We start from the raw sequence: 23,331 nt of genomic DNA on the forward strand, positions 1-23,331 counted from the left end.
ATCTTACTGCACTTTTGGAAGGTGTGAATTCAACAGAGGATGTTGTTATTTTGCTGTAAATTGGTGAACAGACCAGCCCTGACTCCAGGGCTTTAACCACAAACCCATCTAGTCCCTTTTTGTGTGCTTGGAAATTTGAATTGCTAAACACTTAACAAAATATGTTAATATTGGTGCCCCCTTTGGCTTCACTTCCTTTGTAAAGCATTTTATAGTCTCCAGAAGAAAAAATATTATCTGTGAGCTAAGTACTGTTACCATTCAACCGAAACCAGGCCTCTTGATTCAGTGGCTAGAGCACCGGACTGGGACCTAGCAGATCCTGTATTTATTCCTGCTTTGTGTTTGTGCAGTGACTGGGGAATGGGTCCCTGATCCCTGACTGGGCTCCCACACAACACCTTAATACAAATAATTAATGATTAGTGGCAATAATAAAATTCTTGTCCCTGACAGTGACTTGCCATGTGACTCTGGGCAACTCACTGCAGTGTTTCAGTGCCTTAGTTTCCCCACCTATACCATGCAGACACTGACATTTACTTTCCTTTGAGAAGAAGAGATTAAACTGAAATATGGGACTGATCCAAAACAAACTGAAGTCAATGGGAGTCTTTCCACTTACTTCATTTCCCTATGGATCAAGTCCTACAGGAGTTAGTGTTATGTCTGGGGATTTCAAACTGGCTAGGGACTGAGCTGATAAAATTCCATGATAATTTAATACAAGTCAGGCATCTAACTGCCTTCGGCTCCTTTGCACATCCCAGTATAATTAACTGGAGTTATATCCATAGCAGTAATTAGCCCTGATATGCAGGGGACTTCTTTCCTAGTCAGAGTTCACACTATAGAAAAAGATCCTTATTTCAGGCTCTATTATATCTTTTTTTATGGAAAGGGAAACTTTAATGCCCATCAGAGTATGGAAGTTTTTGCTTAAAACCAAGCTATTGGTTTTATGAGAGGCATTCCTAGAACATTTAAATACAGGCTTCCCATTCCCTGGTTCTACTCCCAGGAGAAAATATGCAGTTGGTGTTCATTTCTTATGTCATGTTGGCTTTCCCAAGAGGGAAGTATTTACTGAGCAGTGTGGTGATTATCTTTCTGTACAACGTGTGTTAGTAGCAGAGTTTGTCAAGAAACAGCTGGGAAGGAAAAGTATAATTTTTTAGGTTTTATTTTCCAGATTTTATAATCCTGGAATTCAAAAGTTCATTGACATTGTGCAGTTTGGAATTATTTTGATGAGCTCTTCAGTTGTTTGAAGAAGAAAGGGAGACTTTATGTCAATGATTGTGAAAAATAGATTTTAGGTTTAAATTAAAATTTGAAAATTCATTCGTAGGCCCCAAACATTCAACCACTTTGGCACATACTGAAATTTACTCACGTAAGGATTCCCATTGAAGTCAATAGGGTTACTCATGTACACAAAGTTGAATTCTACTTGGGCAAGAGATGCGCCTATGTATATAAAGCTAAAAACAAAGTTGACACACGCGTTAGTCTTTGCAGGTCAGACAGGAAGAATGCTCCTGATATTAACATGCTAGCCCAGGATTTAGAAGACAGGATGTCTGCCACAGGCTTCCTACGTGACTGCAAGGAAGTTCAGTGGGGCCAGATGTTTAAAAGTCTTAAGGCACCTAAAGATGCCGATAGACACGTAGTCAAGTTTTCAGAAGTGATTTCTATTAGAGTTATTTGTCTGCCCTTTCGAAAATCCCACTAGGCACCTATCTGCTTCCGTAGGCACCCAAATATCTTTTGAAAACTGGCTCTTAATCTCTCAATGCCTCATGTGTAAAACTGGGATGAAACTTCCTATCTCACTGGTACGTAGTGAGGATAAATACACTACAGACTGTGAGGTGCTCACACACCACAGCAATGCAGCCATATAAGTAGCTAAGAGATAAATCTCTGGCATACTTCATTACTTGGACTCTTTGAGTCTATCATGCAAGTTACCAGCCTTACTCCTCCTGGCTTGCGGGTTGTGTACTTTTTGAGGGTGGTGTGATCTGCATATGCAAATAAAGAAGAAATTTCTTCCTTTTTAAAAGACGGTGACTGGTCCTCAGTGGATGCTCTTTGCAGCAAAAGGAGTCACAGTGTTTTGCTACTGTAGGGTCGTGGAGAAGAATAACCATGACATGTTGGTTCAGTTTTCTTCTCTTGTTGGCAGCTCTCCCAGGTAGGTGAATTTCACTGGGACAAGGAAGGGGAAAAACAGAACTAGACACAAGAATTCTCACCCTGCTTCTTCTTTCTCCACAGGGGTAAAGACTCAAATCCAGCTGGTCCAGTCTGGGGCAGAGGTGAAGAAACTGGGGGAGTCTGTGAAGATGTCCTGTAAAGGATCTGGTTATACATTCACTAGCTATGCAATCAACTGGTTTCGACAGGCTCCCGGGAAAGGGCTGGTTTCCATAGGATGGACTAACACAAATACAGGGGTGCCTACTTATGCGGATAGTTTTAAGGGGAAAGTCACAATGACCCTGGACACATCCCTCAGCACAGCCTTTCTGCAAGTGAACAGCCTCAAAGCTGAAGACACGGCCGTTTATTACTGTGCCAGAGGCACGGTGAGAGAAACCTCCTTCAGAGTCATTCAAAAAGGAGAAGTGGATTTCCTCCTGGTGTGTGACAACATCCGCTTATTACACTAATAAGCAGCATCATTATTTCACTGCTACATTTTGAACACTTGTGTTCCTGGTATCCACCTGTTGTGGGATATTCCGAGTTTCCCAGGGAATTTGGACATCCCGTTCCTGTAGGTTTCTGATGGGTACTGAGAATACGTAGCCCTAAACTGCTCTGAAATTCTCATCCTCACATTGTCCTCTCTTTGGGGCATTGATCTTCATTTTCTTAGGGACGCATGTGACACCTAGCACCATGAAGGCCTGATCTCTGACTGTGGCCTCGAAATGCTATAATAGTAATATTAATATAAGTAACAAATGTGTCCCCACACTGACATGCCAGAGCATTTACAGAGACGTGCACCCCAGGGTACAGATTCTCAGCTGGTATAAATAAACATAGCCCCACTGGCTTTGATGGAACTAAACTGGTTTATGCCAGCTGGAAATCTGGCCCCATTGACTCCCATGGAGAGATGTTGATTTACAGCAGCTGGGATTCTGGTCCCATTCATTCCAATGGAGCGATGAACAATTTATTCCATTTGGGGTTTTGGCCCCCAAATGTCAATAGAGCTACATGAATTGGAATGAGCTGGAAATCTGGCTCTGTGGTAAATAATCTTGAAAAGTGCAACTACAGATAAATACGGTAAAATTGAATGAAATGGGTTTGTGTCAGAAATGTAAGTGGTCATTACAGGTTTATAGTGGGAGATTAGGAATGCAGGAGGTGACGGCTTTTTCCTCCTAAATCAATAAAATAAGCAAAAATAAACCTTCAATAAAACAGAACAAGCATGAGGTGGAATAAACAAGTTAAACAAAAGAAAAAAGTGGAAACAATAGATACACAATTGCAGAGAAAGCAATATGCAGCAGCATATCACAAATTATTAGTTCATTCAGAAGATCTAGGTTCTTATAGCTTCCCCATCACCAACATAACTCAATTACGTCATTTCAATTTGTCAGAGACTCCAAGTCAGAGCAAGGATTTGAGCCCAGATTTTTCAAAACACCTGTGTGGTCCTGTGGTGCTAAGTGGTGAAGAAGCACAGTTCCTACTGAAAAACCAACGCTCAGCCGTGGGCTCGAACCCAAATCACTAACTGATTTTAAACCTTTCACATTTCAGTGCCAGTCTCTGCGTGGATTCTCTTGACTTCCAGTTAACACTGTTCTATTTGATCTGCCTTAGGGTGGTGAGGGTGTGAATTAAATCACTGTGGTTCTCTTGCTGGAAGTTTGTGTGAAGGCCAGCCCTGAAACTAGTGCTTTGTTTATTTTTATTTTTTTGGGGGTGGGGGGAGAATATTCAATTTTTTGATATTTTCACTGAAAAGTCAATTTTGTGATTTTTTTAAAAAATTGTTTTTTTTTTGGGGGGGGGGGGGGGAAGAAGCCCATTTCCCAGCACCCTGTAGGCCGATTCTTGGTTTGGTTCTGTGAAAGTTATGGCTGAGGCTTTTAAAAATGATGGAGTAAAGCTAGGCTTTTAAATTTGCATGGGGTACATTTTTCAGTAGTACTTGGGTGAGTTAGGAGCTTAAGTCCCATTTTCAAAATTCATTTTGGGACATGGGAGCCTGAGGCTTGGTCTACATTAGAGAATTAGGTCAACATAAGGCAGCTTATGTCGATCTAATTATGTCAGTGTCCACACTACAGCCTTGCTCCTGCAGATGTAAGTACCCTACTACCCTGACATAATAACTCCACCTCCAAGAGGTATAGGGCTTATGTTGGTGTAGTTTACACTACGCATGAAAGCCTAATTTGAGTTACGTTAATAGCATAACTCAGGTCGACGTAGCTTAGATCTACTTTCCGCGGGGTCCACACTACGCGATGTCAACGGGAGACTCTCTCCAGTTGACTCCCCTTAGTCTTCCTGTTCCAGTGGTGTAAGGAGTCAACAGGAGAGCAATCTGTGGTTGATTTAGCAGGTCTTCACTAGACCCACAAAATCGATGGCCAAAGTATTGATCACAGTGTGTCCTTAGGACATGTCTACACTACAAAATTAGGTCAAATTTATTTAAGTCGACATTTAGCCTCTGATTTTACAAAGTCGATGCTGCATGTCCCCACTATGCACATTCCGTCGGCAGAGCACATCCTCACTACCATGGGTAGCATTGACGCACGGAGCGATGCACTGTGGGCAGCTATCCCACAGTTCCTGCTGCTGACTGGAATTCTGGGTTAGCCTCCCATTGCCTGATGGGACAAAAACATTTTTGCGAGTTATTTGGGTACATGTCGTCAGCTTCCCATGATGCACTTGCCTCCTCCCTTCCTCCCTCCCTCCCTGAAAGCAACAGCAAACAATCATTTTTGCTCCTAAGCCTGGGTTACACATGCAGTCGCCATAGCACAGCAAGCATGGACTCTGCTCAGATGTACGCTGTTGTTGTGAGCATCACAAACACCTCGCGCATTGTCCTGCGGTATTGGCAGAGCCTAGCCAGGAGTCGCCGTGCGGAAGAATGTGATGCCACACAAACAGCTGTGCTGGAAGCCGTGGAATGGAGCAATTCGCACACGCTGGCAGTGGCAGCCGGGCTTGTTGACACAGTGGAACGTCTCTTCTGGGCCCGGGAAACAAGCACAGACTGGTGGGACTGCATCATGATGTGGGTATGGGATGAGGAGCAGTGGCTGCATAACTTTTGACTGTGTAAGGCCACTTTCATGGAACTTTGTGAATTGCTTTCCCCAGCCCTGAAGTGCAGAAATTCCAAAATGAGACCTGCTTTGACAATTGTGAAGTGAGTGGTGATAGCCCTGTGGAAGCTTGCAATGCCAGATTGCTACCTGTCAGTCGGAAATCAGTTTGGAGTGGGTAAATCTACCGTGGGGGCTGCTGTGATCCAAGTAGCCAGGACAATCAATTCACTTCTGCTAAGAAGGGTAGTGACTCTGGGAAATGTGCAGGACATAGTGGATGGCTTTGCCATGATGGGATTCCCTAAGTGTGGTGGGGCGATAGACGGAACACACATCCCTATCTTGGCACCAGACCACCTTGCCAAAGAGTACATAAACCATAAGGGCTACTTCTCAATGGTGTTGCAAGTCCTAGTGGATCACAAGGGCCATTTCACCGACATCAGCGTGGGATGGTCGGGAAAGGTACATGACACGCGCATCTTTAGGAACTCCAGTCTCTTCAGAAAGCTTCTAGAAGGAACTTTATTCCCAGATCAGAAAATTACCATTGGGGAAGTTGAAATGTTGGTAGTTATCCTTGGAAATCCAGCCTACCCCTTGCTCCCATGGCTCATGAAGCCGTACACAGGCAGCCTGGACAGCAGTAAGGAGCAGTTCAACCCTAGGCCGAGCAAGTGCACAATGGTGGTAGAATGTGTCTTTGGATGTTTAAAGGGACGCTGGCGCTGTTTACTCACTGGGTTAGACCTCAGTGAAAGCAATATTCCCATTGTTGTTGCTGCTTGCTGTGTGCTCCATAATAGCTGTGAAAGTAAGGGGGGAAAGTTTCTGGTGGGGTGGGGGGTTGAGGCAGATCACCTGGCTGCCAATTCTGAGCAGCCAGGCACCAGGGCAATAAGAAGAGCACATCGAGGCGCACTGCATCTCCGAGAGGCTTTGAAAACCAGTTTAATGAATGACCCAACACGGATGTGACAGTTCTGTGTGTTGTTCCTTACCAACCTGCCCCCTTTTTCGCATGTACTGCCCTGTAAACTAACCCCCCACCAACCACTGTGTGCACAGTGAATAAAGAGCCTCTTGTCCTCAATTCATGCATTTTTATTATGCTAACAAACACTGAACAGAGACAACCATGAATAGCAATGGTAACCAGGTAAGGGCCTGATAACACAGGGAGGGAGGGGCAGGGACATACGGCTTATTACAATCACTGTGGGAATGAGAGCTTTCTGCTCCATGAACCATCCCCTAGAGTTGAGTTCAAGGGATAACGGACCCCCACACACATTTTAGGACATCTGGGAGAGGAGGATATGGAACTTGGTGAGGAGGGCAGCTAGTTCATCATTGGGGGCAGTGGGACTCCTAGGTCTATCTGCCTTTCCTGAACCTTAACCAGACACCTCAACATGTCTGTTTGCTCCCCTATAAGCTGCAACATCTCCTCTTGCGTGTCACAATCTTGTTCCCTGCATGCTTTCCTGCCCTCTTGGCCAGTGCGTATGCTCTGAGAGTGTGAACCTCCATGCATGGAGCTGATACCTGTCAGCCTCATAGGAACACAACAAATCACAGAACATGTCTTCCCCTCTCCGCTTTTTTTGCCTTCTAATCTGGGACAGCCTTTGTGCTGGTGTGGAGGAAGCACCCACAGACAAGGTTGCAGCTGCAAGGAAAATAAAACCCCACAAGGGTAGCCTTACAGAACATATTTGTTGAAAACAGAAGGTTAACTCTTGCAATGAATGGAACACTTCACAGCAGTAAATACATTCCCTGAGGTGCTCGGCCAATTTTGTGTTTTAAAAGAAGAGCCTGCCAGTAAGGTACAGCACACGGCAGAGCACTGGGCAGCAGATTTCGGTTTGCAGGCAGGCATGGTGAGCACACACGAAAGGGTAGGTGGTGTCAGGACACACATGGGGACATTTTTTGGTGGGGAAACTCTTGGCACATAAACAGGCTTTTCTGGGGAGCACCCTTTGTATGGCTGGACTGGCCACCACTGTATCCCAATTGTTTACCTCAAATTAAACAGTAACCACAATTGCTTTCAACCCCTGTAGTGTGATTAGAAGTGTGCACTCGCAAAAGGTGCCTTCCCCGCCATCACAGTCCCGCACCAGTGGATCCTGGGAGGGGATTGGCTCCAGAGTTAGGAAAAAGTCCTGACTGTCAGGGAGAATGGATCCTCCGCTTCCCTGCTGTGCATTCTCCTCCTTCTCTTCCTCAAAAACAATGTCCTCCTCGTTGTTGCCCATGGCCGCGTTGGTCCCCTGGGAGGTATCCACGGAGAGTGTTGGGGTCCTGGTCGGGTCCCTGCCTAGAATCGCATGCAGCTGCTCATTGAAGCAGCATGTCTGTGGCTCCACACCAGAGCGACTGTTCACCTCCCTTGTCTTCTGGTACGCTTGTGTGAGCTCCTTTATTTTCACACGGCACTGCTGTGTGTCCCTGGTGTAGCCTTCCCCCCCATGCCCTGTGCGATTTTGGCACAGATGTCAGCGTTTCTTCTGCTGGTTCGGAGCTCTGCCCACACAGCGATCAGAGCCAGTGTCTCCTGTATGCTCCACGCTGGAGCGCGTTTGCATACCTGTACAGCCATGATCAGCCGTGGTGGTGAGCTCTCCACACTGATCAAACAGGAAATGAAATTCAAAAGTTCCCAGGGCTTTGCCTGTGTACCTGGCTGAAGAGCAGTGGAGTTGAAAGTGATGTCCAGAGCGGTCACATTGGAGCACTCTGGGACACCTCCCGGAGGCCAATCCCATCAAATTACACAGCGTTGTGTCTACACCACCCCTAATTCGACCCGGGAAGGTCAGCGCTAGTGCTACTCCTCTCGCCGAGGTGGAGTACAGGCATCGATTTTAGAAGCCCTTTATTTCAGCAGAAAGGGCTCTGGAGTGTAGACAGGCACATTATAAATTAGACCCAACACAGGGAATGTCGATCTAACGCCGTAGTTTAGACCAGGCTGTAGTCTCACTGACTTTAATGAAACACTGGCTCCCAGGGGCCACATTTTCAAAGGTATCTAGGCATAAAGTTGCAGATGGTGCCCAATTGTGATGCGTGTTCTGAGCTTGATGAGTCATCTGAGGTAATTACCTGCCAGTTCTAAGGCTCCAGCCAATCCACAAGCTAGGGTCTAACCAAGTGACCCCCAAGGCAGGCTCCTCATGAAAGCAGCCAGCACAGTCTGCCTGGTGTTGCTACCTTGCTGAGATGTGCCCAGATGTGCCCAGATGTGCCTGGTAGTTCTGATGGACTGCTCCGGCTCCAGCCACAGCCAGTCACCAGGCTGCCCTGTCACCAATGGGATTTTCAAACAGTGCCTAAGAAGGTTAAGGGCCAGATTTGTAACGGTATTTAGGCACCTAGTGGGATTTTCAAAAGTCTCTATGTGGTAATTCCCATTGGTTTTAGGCATCTAGATGCTTTTGAAAATCTCACCAGGCACCTAAATACCTTTACAAATTTGGCCCTAAGTCCCTAACTCCCATGTATTCCAAAGAGAGTTAGGCTCCTAAGCTACTTAGCCCCTTTTAAAAATCCCACTAGGTGTCTATCTGTACCTATAGGTGCCTAAATACCTTTTGTTAATCTGTCTCCAAATCCCTTAGGTAGCTTTGAAAATCTCAGCCTCTGTGTCTAACTTCCTTAGGCTCCTTTGAAAATGCCAGTCTAGAACTCAAGCTCTGGGCTCCCCGCAAGTCTGAAAATCTTGGCCCCGTCTTCATGTTGCCGAGGCTGGAATGAAGCTGTGGTAAGCAACCGCTTTGATTTTCTTGGAACAGTCCCTGAGAAGTCACATGGCTGCAGGCACTCTCACAGCTCTGTACCGTGAGACAGAAGAGGGATTTTTGTAATGAGGTGTAGCACTGTGTTGGACTGGGGTACGAGCACAGTGACACAAACTCCATAGAGTGCCGTACAAAAACCTGCAGGTGCAGGAAAAGCAATATTTCGTGGGGAAAAATACAGTAACCCGAAATTTCAGAGGAGGTAACTACAGTACTTTTTATTCTTTTTCTCCCTATTTCCATGTAGCCCCCGAGAAACAGTTTGAGCAATATCCTAAGAGCTGGGAAGAAGGTTTAGCTCAGAAGCATCTTCTGGAATAAAGTCTTTGGAATCATTCAACTACAGAATGATTTTTTCTCATTTTTGGCAGAAATAGGACACGATACACACTTCCTGGCTCTGGATAATGTGTCTTGTAAGGATAAAGTCCTGTTTTTAGTCCTCTGTCTTGGCATGTCCACGGAGGTCCTAGAGACCTATTCTTCAGCAGGCTACAAACAATGTGGATACAGATAAACTCATCTTCGGAAAAGGGACCACTGTCACAGTAGAACCAAGTAAGTACAAAGCTTTGTATGTTTAAAATTACACTCGAAGGGAAGGGGAGCATTGCTCCGTGGTTCCACACAGAAATGATTTTGCTTTCTGGGGTCTGAGAGGATTTTCTTGCCAGCTAAAGACTCAGCTCAGATGCATTGCATAGCTCCTTTGGCCCTAGCGGTCCAGATTCCCAACTTGTGCAAACCGGCATCACTCCATAGCCATCAAAGGGCCAGATCCCTCCCTGGAGTAAATTGGATGTGGCTCTATTGGAGTAAGTGGACCCGATCCCTAGCCGGTGCATATCTGCATAGCCACAGCGGAGCCAGTGGTGTACATCCTGAGGTGATATATATTGGTGTAGCTCTGCTGAGTCAATGGAGTTACACCGATTTACACTGGCTCAGGATCTGGTAATCCGGGCCAGATTTGGTGTAAAAATGCCTCAGCGCCCTAAAGGTCAGTGGCTTTGCAGGGTTTTAGGGCAGTTCAGAAGGCAGGCCCCAGGGTTGAAGGCTGATGCTCTAGGGAGGTTTTGCGATGGCTCTCTAACTCTGTGGAGTATGAGAAACTGATTTTCGGGAGCGGCACCAAAGTGACTGTGGAACCAAGTAAGTAATTCATCCACGAAAAGAAGCGTGAGCGGTTTTCACGTTCCTGAAATAATGGCGTAATAACCTGGGGCTGAAGTTTCGAAAACTGCCTCAGCAATTGGGATGTCCAAGTTCCTGCAGAATGAATGGGAATTGGGTGTCCAGATTGCTTGGATGATTGGGAAAATGTCACCCATGAAATGTAAGGTTCTATTTAGAAAAGTAATTACAGTTTTCAGAGAGGGTTGAAATATGGGGTGGATCAATGGGACAACTTTATAAGTGGTTGCTGGATTTCTTTGTCTCGAGTTCTGTGGGTGTAAACTGAAGAAATTGGGGTAGGTGGTCGTTGTTGGTTTTTGTTTTGGAAAGTGAAGCTCTAACTTAAAGGGAAAAGATCTGGCGTTTGTGAGTCAGTTCATGAAGTTCCAGAGTTTCTCTGAGAGAGATGGAACATGTAAGTTTTTGTAGGGCCCATTTGAAGTGTGTTAACACATGGCCCTTGATCTTTGGGAAAGGCACTCAGCTGAGAGTTGAACCACGTAAGTATTTATCAAGTGTATTTTTGAGCTTTTGGGGAAGGGTATAGTGGTGGAAAGGTTGATTTTATTGTTCAGAAATATCCAGCTCTGTATAGAAACTGACAGCAGAACAGTTCTTGGTTGATGATGGGTAACATTTTCAAAAGCAGCCAAGGCTTAGATGCTCAAAAGTCTCATGTGCCTAATTTCCATTGAAATCACGTAGACACTTAGTCAGTCACATAGACTTTCAATGAGGCTTCAGCTCCTAAGGTCCAGATTTAAATGTATTTCGGTGACTACCGCTGTCGAAAGGTGCCTCGTAAGATTTTTGAAAAGCACCTAGATCTCTAACTCCCATTGAAATCAATGCATCTCGACCCGTTTGAAATCCCCACCAAGTGCCTATCTGCATCTTGAAATACCTATAAACCCAGCCTAAGTGAACCTAAATACCTTTACAAATCTAGCTTGTGGGGGCTTTTGAAAACCCAATTCCCATGACAATGACAGGATTTGGGTGTCCAAATTCCCTAGGCAACGTTATATGTTTTCAACCTTTTGCATACTTCATGAAGGAGATTTCCCAGAAATGCTGAAGGAAGCTAGGAGCACAGTTCCCTTGGCACTTTTGAAAAGCCTCTCCCCCATGAACATAGCACAGAGAGCGTTCAGTCATACATACAGCTGTAGATTTAAAAAGTTGTTGGGTGCGGTGGGTTAAGGAATAGTTGGATATAGGGAGAAGCTTAATATTCTGTGTGAATTTTTGCATTTTTTAACAATCTTGTTTTATATTGATTTTTTTGAGAACACTGTTAAAAGAAGTGATAAAAAATTGCCTTGAGGTGGGAGGTACAATCAATTGCGTTCATTAGTGAATCTAGAAAACGTGTGTACGATTTGGGTCCTTGTTGCTGTTAAAACCCAGTAGAGTGAATTCCTAGCATGGAAATATCTGCTAGTCCAGCCCAATCAGACGGGCCAGATCTCCAGCTGGTGTCAATCAAGAGAAACCAGTGAAGCCAAATGCTCACCTGGTGTAAATGGATGTAGCTCATATGAAGTCAGTTGGACCAGCGCCCCAGGCCCCGGGCCCTGGGCCAGGTCAGCAGCTGAGGTAAATGGACATAACTCCAGTGAAGTCAATCGGGTGGGAATCTCGGGGGGTGTCATTTGCCAAAGCGCTATTGATTTTACAGAACCTCAGATGACAAGTCCAGAAGGGGCCGTTGTGATCATTTAATCCGACCTCCTGTATATCACCGGCCACAGAACTTTCCCCCAAATAATTCCCATCGAATATCTCTTAAAGAAACATCCCATCTTGACTTAAAAATGGTCAGTGCTGGAAAATCCCTTGGTAAACTGTTCCACTGGTTAATTACCCCCAGTGTTAAAATATACACCTTGTTTCCAATCTGAATTTATCTAGGTTCAACTTCCAGCCATTGGATCACGTTAAACCGCTCTCTGCTACATTGAAAACCCATTATCAAATATTTGTTTCCTATGTAGATACCTATAAACTGTGATCAAATCACCCCTTAACCTGCTCTTTGTTAAGATAAACAGGTTCAGCTCCATGAGTCTATCACTTTCAGGCAGGTTTTCTCATCCTTTAATCATTCATCTTCTCTGACCGCTCTCCAATTTATCAAACTCCTTCTTGAATTGTGAGCACCAGAGCTGGACACAGGATTCCAGCAGAGGTTAAAATAAACTGTCTATTCCCCCTTTCTGCACCCAAGGGCGACATTGCCCTTCTGATCTCTGTAACCCAGCTATGCCAACTTGCACCACCCAAGAATCTGTCCCAGTGCAGTTGTGCCAGCAGCCGCCGGCAGCTCCGCACTTTGAGAGTGTCAGAGATCAGAGCACGTTTCAAGGTGTTCTCTGATAAGAGCAGCCCGGCTCTGGGGGTCTCTAGCAAAGCTGTGTTCGTGTAGCTAGGAAAGACCAAAGCGGGCTCTCTAGGCACACCGTTTTTGTACTGCCGCGTGTAACAGTGCCACAACAGCTCTTCTCTTCGGCAGCGGGACCCGGCTCACGGTGGAACCAGGTACGTACTTGTTATGCTTCAACGTCTCGGAATCATTATTGCCTGGGGCTAAGAATTGTTCCTATTCGGTGACTAAAGATAGGCTCCCAGGCATCGACTTTGGCACCTCAGTAAAGGGGTGACTTTTAAAAGCGCTGCGCATCCGGCCGCTGCCGCGCTCCTCAGGCCAGTCCCAAAGACGTACAATTTTCGGCCGGAGCCGCTGTGTGTTCAGGGGAGAAGCCGCTTATCGAGCCATCTCAACAAGGATTCAGGGGCCTAGGGTTTGGCGCCGGAACCGTGGCCTGTGGGTTTATGCTGGGGCTTTCTAACAGAGCCTAGGTGAGTTAGGTGCACAAGTCCCTCTGATTTCAGCACCTAGTTCTCTTAGGCACCTTTGAAAATCCCCGTGTTAAATCTACTCCGGAACCCTCACCTTGAGCTAACAATTGTCTGTGGGGTGAGCTCGGGCAAATCCTAAATGCGATTCAGTTTCTCCATCTGTGAATGAGGATAATGAGACCTTATCCCCTTTGCAGAGCTCTGAGAGACTCGTGTATGGGAAGCGCTGTATGAGCGCCAGGCGTTATTTGTTACCATGATTGGTTGAGAACTCACCCCTGAGACCACCAGAGTGTGTTGTGGGGCGGGGGTGGGGAATGGAAAGAACTGCAGTGTCAAAAGTTTCCCCTTGCAAATAACTTAAGACCAAAGGGATGCTGGAAACTTCTCGGAGTTGGCAGAGATTGTTCTTTAGGCTTGGCATTTTCAAAGCCTCTTAGTGGATTTGGATGCTAAATGGCCATTAATATTAACAGGAATTATCCCAAATCTTTGAGAACCTCAACTTGGTATATACTTTACTTCCCATCAAGTGCTTTAGCCAGGGGTAAAATATCAGGGAGTATTTGTCAACCTTAAAAATACCTCCCTAAATGATCGCATTTCCTCAGTAGAGAACGCAGGTTCGTACACAGCCATTTCCCCCTTTGTTAGGAGAGGAATTAACTCGTTTCAGTGGGAATGGAAGAGCAATTGGTCTGAGCTAGGTGTGTGCTAGAGAAATGCTGCAGGTGCCCAACCCAGAGCTGGGACTCGGGGTGAGAATTTAGCAGTGTGTTTACCACTGTGAAACTCACGTTTGGAAATGGGACTAAACTCACAGTCCAGCCAGGTGAGTGGGGGCAAAAAAAAGTTTGAAGGCTTCGCATAAACTAATAGTGAAGGCTGGGGTTTTGCAAGGAGCCTAAGGGACTTAGGCACCCAGATCTCATTGAATTTCAAAGGGAATCTGACACCTAAATCCTTACAGTTCCTTTGAAAATCCCAGCTTTGGGGCAAGATAGTGACACCCTGATGTTCATGAATCTTTTACTCCACAAGAGGCCCCATGATTTTAACAGGGTCATGCACAGAAGATGCTAATAAATGCGAGTAAAGTTCTCAGAACTTGGCCCCTAGATTCCAGAAGGTAATCCAGAAATTCACAGATTTCAGAACACTTTCCAATCAGGTTTTTTTGAAGAGCCTTCTCATACTGTGTGCGAAGTGCTGATTCTTTAATATTTGGGAAAGGCACGACTTTGGCTGTGGAACCAAGTAAGTGTTGTATGTTCATCTCTCTCACTCTTTAGTCTGCACCTTTTCCCAGCATTAAATTCACTTTTTCTTTCAAAAGAGAGAGAGAGAAATTCTCTGGTTGTTCTGGCGCTACAAAGAAGTACAAAGATAAAGAGTTTTTTTTTTCATAAAAACGTTTCTTTCCCATTGTTAATTCCATTTTTTCCTTTGCACTGGAGAAGAACGTTATCCAGGCTGAATAAATATAGTTGGCTGAAAATTTTTGACCAACGCTTTTAAACATTGAAAATAAACATTCCCCCACAAATCCATTATGTTCAAAACCTGTCAGCTGCTTTGAAAACATTCAGGTTTTTTGTATTTTTGAACGATACATTTAATCATTTTTAAATTGAGATTTTGATTGACATGTTTTCCTTTCCTGAAAACGGCATTGTTTGATGCTAGGAGTCATTTTTATAGCCCTTTTGATATTGTTATTGCTAAAAGTTAAGAGAAATCTTCCTGGAAAAAAAAGGAAGGGCATTTCCAAACCAGGAAAATGGAGACACATTTGAAACAAATGTCCCTGTTTCTACTGGCACGACTGAGGCCGAGTAGTTACAACCAGCTGAATTTTCAGACTGAAGTGATCGGAGAGACTTCCTTTAGAGTAGCGTTTAAGACAAACTATGCAGTTATCTGCCTGGAGAGAAAGTGCTGGGCTTGGAAAGCTCCCACTGTGACTTTTGGAAGTGGAGTTAAGCTTTTGGTTGAGCCCAGGAAGGAACAGCTAGGTGGTATCGTCTATAGTGTTTGATTCCCATTGCATAAGCCAAAGGGAGATGTAGCGTCTCCATTTCACTGGTGCAAATCAGGCTTCCTCTTGAGTTCTGTGCCTGGCCCTGCAGCACTGTGCGTGGGAGACCAGAGCTCTGACTTTTGGCAAAGGCACTACGCTTTCTGTTGAGCCCGGTAAGTATCATTTTTGTTATCTTTGATATGTCAGTTGACTGCATTGCTACAGGTTCGCAGCTGGTGCAAACCAGCACAGCTCTGCCTACAGTGCAGACACGCTGGTTCTAGGTCATCCAGCAGTTTGACCTGCTGTTTCCAGTGCCTAGATAATGGGGGTATGCTGCGCCAAATTACCCCCTCCTAAATCCGGAGTTTCAGAGTAGCAGCCGTGTTAGTCTGTATCCGCACAAAGAACAGGAGGACTTGTGGCACCTTAGAGACTAACAAATTTATTAGAGCATAAGCTTTCGTGTACTACAGCCCACTTCTTCGGATGCATACATACTCTAAGGTGCCACAAGTACTCCTGTTCTTAAATCCGGAGTGACGCCATTAACAGGAATTGTGTTCCCACGGAGAGAGTCCGGCTTTAATGACTTTTATGACTATCAGTGGAGATAGGAGGTTGGAGATTCATTTCGCACTAAGGTTCTGAGGGATCCGTTTGCAATGTCGGGTTTGTCTCACAGGGGCGGGCTGCACAATACAGGGATCACGGTACGGGGCTGTCAATAGGATAGGATAGGCCAGGCCAGAGAAGAGCTGTCTCATGTACCTGTTATTTTTATTGTAAGTTAAATTAACAAAATATCCTGGAGACCCAACACAACTGGAAAAGCAGCACATCGCTTAGCAGTGCAGAACTCGATCGCTTTGCGGGGTGTTATTGCGCTCTAGCTGGTGTAAACGGAAAGATTTCCCATCGAACTTAGCGCTGTTGCTGATTTACACCGGGGGGGATTTGGCCCTTTGATAGGCTCGAGCTCTTAGGTCAGTTTGCACCACCCCATTGAATCCCATTGATCTATGGCTGATTGACGCCAGCTGGTGTTTGGTCCCACTGACTCCAATGCAGCAACGTGGATTTATATCAGAGGCAACTTGGTTTTTCTTCATATTTACATAATTGTCAACATCTACTTCACACCTCAGAAAACCCTGGCGACGAGCAGTTAAATTTCAGGCACTGACAGTGCCCCTGTATCCCTCAGGCCATTCCATATTAACTAGGTTTTCTGGATATTCACGTTAATGAAACATTTTGAGACACCAGCATGAAGTGGTCTGATGAAATCAGATTTGTTTGCCTTTAAAGTGCCCATAATTACACTTCTCCAGAGCGGGTTCTGTTCCTTGGTTCACTCACACATGGGAAACACATTTAAAAGATGCAGTAAGAGTTGAAAAATATTGTTATAGCTCTTAGTAGAATTGCAAAAGTCTCTGAGGAAATCGGCAGCTGTAAATGAATAAAGGATTTTTGTTTTTTTTGCCGCCGTTACTAGGAGTGGTACCTTACTCCGGAAGTAGAGCCATGGTTTCTGGTGCATTCCTTGTAGAGCCAGGAGTAAAAGAGAGCAGAGTCGGTCACCCACTGACTGAACTTTCTCCCTTACCATTATTGCGATGGTTATGTGTTTTGGCCACATCAAACAGCCGTGGACCACGCAGAACCTTCCCGCGGGTGCATTTATAATTTCAGAACAGGTGCCAAGATGACGCCAATGCAGGATTAAATTATGCTGTTGAGTGTTATGCGATAGGTGTTCGGAGTTTGCTAATTTTAAGGCCTCCTTGTTAAAGACTGAAGTTCTCATTCGCACAGGAGAGGCTACTGCTGCATGTGAGCTCTCACCAATATAAGTAAGTGTTAAGGACATAGGGAACCTGGGAATTGGTTTTGATATTCATATAAATGTCCACTCTTGAGTTTTCAGGCTGGGCTTTTGAGTGCACAACTCCTTTAGTCTCCTCTGAAAATCACAGCCATAGTTCCCATCTCTCTCCCCGTCTCTGTCTTCTGTAGTTCGTTCTGCGTCAGCACCTCTTGCTGGTATTTTCAGCAAGGATTCCAGCTAGTGAAAGTTGCATCTAGAAATACGGGTTTTAAAAACTACCTCAGATGATGGTTTCTCCAATTACCATCAGCAGGGCCTGTATCCGAACCAGCAATTTGGAGATGTAGCCTCTATAGCCCATCACCATATCCAAAACTGAGGGGAAGGGATGCCCTTTCCATTGCTATATCTGACCCAGAGGCGAGAGACTCCATATTCTATGACTTTATTCTATGACCCTTAACCTAACTCTCCCTCCCTTTAGAGTTTAATCTAATTAAATTATAACCATCAATTATTTGTTTTCAGAAAATCCAGGGACTTCCAGTCCATCCATCTTCGTTGTGAAATCTACACAGCCAAAACAAAGCGATGGCCAAAAGTTGACGGCGGCTTGTTTAGCTAAGGATTTCTACCCCAAGAGCATAGAAGTAAACATGAATCCTGAGACAGACTTGGTATACAAATCGGAAGAAGGCATTCTCTCTTCAAATGGGAAATACAGTATGATCCAGGTGGTGAAGGTTGACCCGAATGAAGAAGTGGAGTGCATTGTTAACCACGACGGAAAATCTTTTACTGAAAAGCACTCTCTATCAGGTACAGTTATATGGCGCAAATGTGAATTTTATCATCGCTTTCCAGACGCACCTCATTTCATGGTGCGTCATAGTCCTGAATTCAAGGATACCCATCCCTACCCAGAAATGTTCGATAAAACTTCTAATGGGAGCTAGGGGCCGGATGTCCAGTGGTGTTTCAGTGCCCAAAGACAGCGCCCAAATATTTTGTTTTAAAAGCACCTACGCAGTTCCTTCCTAACTCATTTAGGGCCAGATTTTTAATGGTACTTAGGTCCCAGTGGGTGTTAGGCACTTAGATGTTTTTGAAAAGTCCAACTAGGTGCCTAAATCCCTTTAAAAATCTCAACCCCGGTGACATTTTAAATAGCATCTAGACGTCTAACACCCATTAATCACATAAGGCACCTGAATGCATCTTTAGTCACTTTTGTAAATCTAACCCTAGCTGGGAAATGTGTCAAACCCAACGTTTCTGTGTTGAAAAATGAGCTTTTAAGAATATGAACAAATTTCCCCATTTAATGTTTCATGACATTTTAATCAAAGTTTTTAAGGAAACATTCTCGACAATATTATTGAAATGGTGATTCGAATTTTCAGTAATGTAAAGCTGGATTTTAGCTAAACAAAGAATTTTGAAAACGATTTGGATTCTATTTTTGATTTAAAAAAGACCAAGATACAGTTTGAAAAAATAAACCATGGCTCAGTTTTGAACTTAGCAATGAAACTAACTTCACAATGTACCTTTTTCTTGGTGAAACTAGCCTTACATTTTTCAGCCAGTGCTAGTTGAAAATATTTCTATTATGACTTAGATTTTCACAGCCACCTCATGGATTTGGATGTTGAATTCTCATTTACAGAAATGGGAATTGGGATTACAAATCTCAACCTTAACTTGTGATCCAACTTCACATAAAGCCTCCTATTGACACCAGTGAGACTTGGATTAGGTGTTTAACTTCGTTCCATTAAATTAATCACGGCTTTTCAAATATTTTGTTTCAAAACCTTTTCTTGGTGGAAAATAGGATTTTTTTTAAGCATGGATTTTAACAGAAAGTGTCAGCTTTTTGAGAATTTTTTTATTTTTAGTCAAAAAAAAAAGATTTTCCCCCCCAAAAGGCTTTTGTTTTGGGCTGGTTTTAGCTGATTTCTCCCCCCCCCCCCCCCCCAGTTTTCAGCTAAACTTTTGGGGCAGAATTGTTTGGGTTTTGGTTGCTGAACACCAAAACACAACGTGTTTTTTTGTTTTGTTTTGTTTTGTTTTGTTTTTGACAATATGTCTACTTTTTCTGTGGGGGGGAAATAAAAAAAAATTATGACCAGGTCAAAAGTTAATTTCAACCTGATTTTCAAACATTTCCATTCACTCATTACTGGGTGCGGGGAGGTTGTATTTATCTGTTGTTTCATAATTGTTTTAATTGAACTATATTTTCATTTTTCTCTCTTTCAACAGCTTCCATCTCGGCCCCAATCAATAACACTCAAGTGTGTGAATCTTCAAATTCCACGTTCGAAGGTTAGTTACCCAAAATAAAATGCAATATAATGAAGGGCCAGTGGGATTATGTTTGTTTGAGGGTGGGATTCAATGCGGATATTTGAAAATGGAATCTCTCCGTTGAAAAATAATGTTTAACGTTTGACTCTTTATGGAACACTGGCAGTTTGTTTGCTGAACACCAAAACACAACGTGTTTTTGTTTTGTTTTGTTTTGTTTTGTTTTTGACAATATGTCTATTTTTTCTGTGGGGGGGAAATAAAAAAAATTATGACCAGGTCAAAAGTTAATTTCAACCTGATTTTCAAACATTTCCATTCACTTATTACTGGGTGCGGGGAGGTTGTATTGATATTTTTTGTGCTCTTTCCACACAGCAGTGCTGCTCACCAACAATCGTTATTCCTAGGGCCCTACCAAATTCACAGCCGTGAAAAACACATCACGGACTGTGAAATCTGGTCTCACCCCTGACATCTGGTTAGTGTAGGGGAGGGGCAGGGCAGGGCGTGCTTACCATGTGCCAGGCTCCAGATGCTAGCCCTGAGCGGGCTCAGGAGGGACAGGACTTCCTTTGCCCCCACAGGGGCCACTCCCAGGGCTGAGTCAGACCCATCTCCGAGAACCTCCCACGGCTGCAGGAAGCTCCGGGGCTGCTGGCTGGGAGCCCAGCTCTGTAGGCAACACTGCCACCACCAGCAGTGCAGAAATGGAGGTGGTAATACCATGACCTCCCCTACAATTGCCTTGCAACACTCCCCCCCCCCCCAGCAGCCCACTTTTGGGTCGGGAGCCCCACGGTTACAACACAGTGAAATGTCAGATTTTAAAAATTCTATGACTGTGACATTGACGAAAATGGATGGTGAATGTGGGAGGGCTCTTGGTATGCATGGAGTCAGGTTGTCTGGAGTGGCTCACAACCATGAGGGCCTACCTCAGGGCAGACTGTCAAAAACAGGGCAGACACCCCAAACTGGTGGTGTGTTGTAGAATAAGATTTCACCAACTCAGTACCAAATGGGAACTCCTGGATCACCGTACCATGGAGTCACAGACAGTCGCTTTTGATGCTCCAGTCTATCTTGCCACCCAGATAAATGGGACTTAGTCACTTACACCAAAAATCACACCACACTCAGGTTGCTTCCAGTCCCAAGAGACCAGTCACTTACCCCTAGAACAATTGGCGCCCTAGATCTTACACCAAAGACAACGCCTGTGGAGAATCATATAATAAACTATCGAAAGGTTTATTAATTAGGAAAAAGGAATAAGAGAGTTTCCTACAGGCTAAAGGAAGCAAACATAGACACACCAATGAGTTACCAGCTAATCCTAAGAGTGGCAGAGTTGTAGTGATCTGTCAATTCAAAGTGTTGTCAGGGCAGACCAAGGTGGCAGAACTCTCTGCCCTTCAGAGTTCAAACAGCTAAAAAGATGGAAACTTTTCCGGTGGACTTGCTTTATTTCCTTCATTCAGCTTCCAAGCCCACAGGACCAGCTTCCTTGCAAGTAGCATTTCCCAGGTGCGATAGGGCCACTATACAATCCTTTGTATTGCAATGGTTCCTGGTGGCCCATCTGAGTGTGATGGTATATCTGGATGGGCAGGGGGACGGAGGAGGGGAATGAGTCTTCTGCCTGAGGTCGTAAGTTCAGAGCAAATATTGTTAAAGTTATAAAGCAAAACTTACATCTTTTCTACAAGTTTCAGAGTAACAGCCGTGTTAGTCTGTATCCGCAAAAAGAAGAACAGGAGTACTTGTGGCACCTTAGAGACTAACACATTTAGTCAAAGAAGTGGGCTGTAGTCCACGAAAGCTTATGCTCTAATAAATTTGTTAGTCTCTAAGGTGCCACAAGTACTCCTGTTCTTCTTTTCTACAGCCATGGCAAGTGGGACTGATGCATTCAGCACCTTACAAGCATCTGAGAGAGTCTAAATCCTGGAGACATTCTTAGAAGGCTAATACCTATTTTGAGCAAAACTAACAAATAGGTGACCTGGTCTGGTCTCCAGCTATGAGTTTGTCAGTTCTTAGCTAATGCTTGCAGCCTGGGCAAGAACTGGCATCTGGCCTGCCAGCGTCACACACAGGCCGAATACAAATGAAATCCACAGTCTGGATAAAATAAAGGAATGCTACTTTGCCTGTCTGTGCAAAGTGTCTCTGTCTTCTCTCGCTCTAGATTGCTGTATTTTTCTTTAATTATTTGTGATTGTTTCCTTCAATCTTGTGCTAACTCTCTCTCTTTCTAAAATGTTTTTCTTTCTTTCTTTCTTTCTTTCTTTCTTTCTTTCTTTCTTTCTTTCTTTCTTTCTTTCTTTCTTTCTTTCTTTCTTTCTTATAATTTTTATTGAGGTGTTTCCCACTTTCTGCTGATATAAAACCATTTGATCCAAGGCATTCCCTCCCTCCTTTTCCCCCCCGCAGAGCCAAACATGGAAAAAGTGAACATGCTGTCAGTGACTGTGCTGGGTCTGCGAGTTCTGCTTGCCAAAAGCATCGCCTTCAACATGCTCATGACGGTCAAGTTGTTCATTTTCTGAGGTAGGAACTCTTACTATCATAGTGTCCATTTCGGGGTTTAGGGGGTCATTGTTAGTGATTTTCAAAGGACTTTATGGGAGTTTTGGGATACGAAATCCCATTGAAAGCCAATGGGAGTCAATGGGCCAGATCTCCAGCTGGTATAATTCAGCCGTAACTCCACTGGAATCGATGGAGAGATCCCCAACAGGTATACATTGTCTGCACACCCACTGATTCCATTTGCGGATGCAGATTCTCAGCAGCCTTCAGAAAGGAGGGCCGTGGTCAGGCGCCCAGAATGAGAGGTTGCTTTTGGAAATGTTGGCCTACGATGCCCAAAGTCACCCAGAAAGCCTGAGAATCGAGCACAGATCTTCTGAGTCAGACTCTGGGCCATCAGCCATTACAGATCATCACCAGAGCGTAGACACCGGAGTGCCGGTTAGTGAAATGGACAGTGTCCACAATGTCTAACCACAGATCTATCGTTTTCATAGGTTGTGACGAGTGAACCAGCAACGGGCTGAGGCCAGGAGACAGGGACCAGTGCCAGCGACTTCAGTTGGGGCAGATTCCCAACTGGTATAAACCAGTGTAACGCTATTGGAGTGAGTTGGAACAAATCCCCAACTGCTGTCAATCGGCGACTTCAATACGTCTATCCCAATTATCACCTTCTCCGGATTTGTCCCCAGATCTTCTTTTCCATGTTTTAAATTATTCAATTTTTTCTGTTCCCCTTTCCCTTCATTGCTAGCTAGTTCTGACTCTTAACTGATGTACCACAAGATAGTAAGTACTTGTATTCTTTTTCAGTCTTCTGTTTAATAGGAATATTTAGCGGGAAGTTTCCCTACCACAGTATTACACTGAGGCTTCCAAATCTCTTAGGCAGCTTTGCAAAATCTCAGTTTGATTTTTTCACTATATAAAAATACTGTTTTATTGCTTAGAAAATCCATTCACAGCTGAAGGATGTTATCATTTTAGTGTAGAAAATTTGCTCCAGGTCTGTCACTGGTATAAATTGGTACAACTCCATTGACTTCAACAGAGCTGTGCTGATATACACCAGCTGAGGATGTATTGACATATGTATTCACATTATTTTTAATAGCCAGTAATTTCACCTTGGAGATCTGTGCATTTATATGGAACCGGTGGTTGTTGCTTTCAGTGCTTACTACTGAAATAATAAAGGTGATTGTGTAAAAGGAAAGAACGACCTTTTCTTTTATCCTCTGTCTCCAGTGATTCTGAATTTATTCTAGTCATGGGTGAGTGGTTGGGTCTGAGCTAATCACCAAGGATTTTATTCAATGGCCACTGAAGTCCAGAAATCCAGGGGTTACAGCCATGAATTTCTGTGAATTGAGTTCATCTGTCTGTGGACTTGTTGGAAGAAAAACACTGCACAAAACTGTTCCCACTTTCATCACTAAG

At 44.3% G+C, this 23,331-nt stretch overlaps 1 gene segment (V, D, J or C); it reads left to right on the top strand.

The window, feature by feature from the left end:
- The first annotated feature begins 9,250 nt into the window (after positions 1-9,250).
- Positions 9,251-23,107, top strand: LOC101936435 (T cell receptor delta constant-like). The segment is given in 5 exon segments: positions 9,251-9,703; positions 17,566-17,856; positions 19,306-19,368; positions 21,790-21,906; positions 22,386-23,107. Coding segments are annotated over 3 exon segments (342 nt in total).
- The last annotated feature ends 224 nt before the right edge of the window (positions 23,108-23,331 follow it).

Source organism: Chrysemys picta, chromosome 13, assembly GCF_011386835.1.
Source record: "Chrysemys picta bellii isolate R12L10 chromosome 13, ASM1138683v2, whole genome shotgun sequence".
Classification (NCBI taxonomy): domain Eukaryota; kingdom Metazoa; phylum Chordata; order Testudines; family Emydidae; genus Chrysemys; species Chrysemys picta.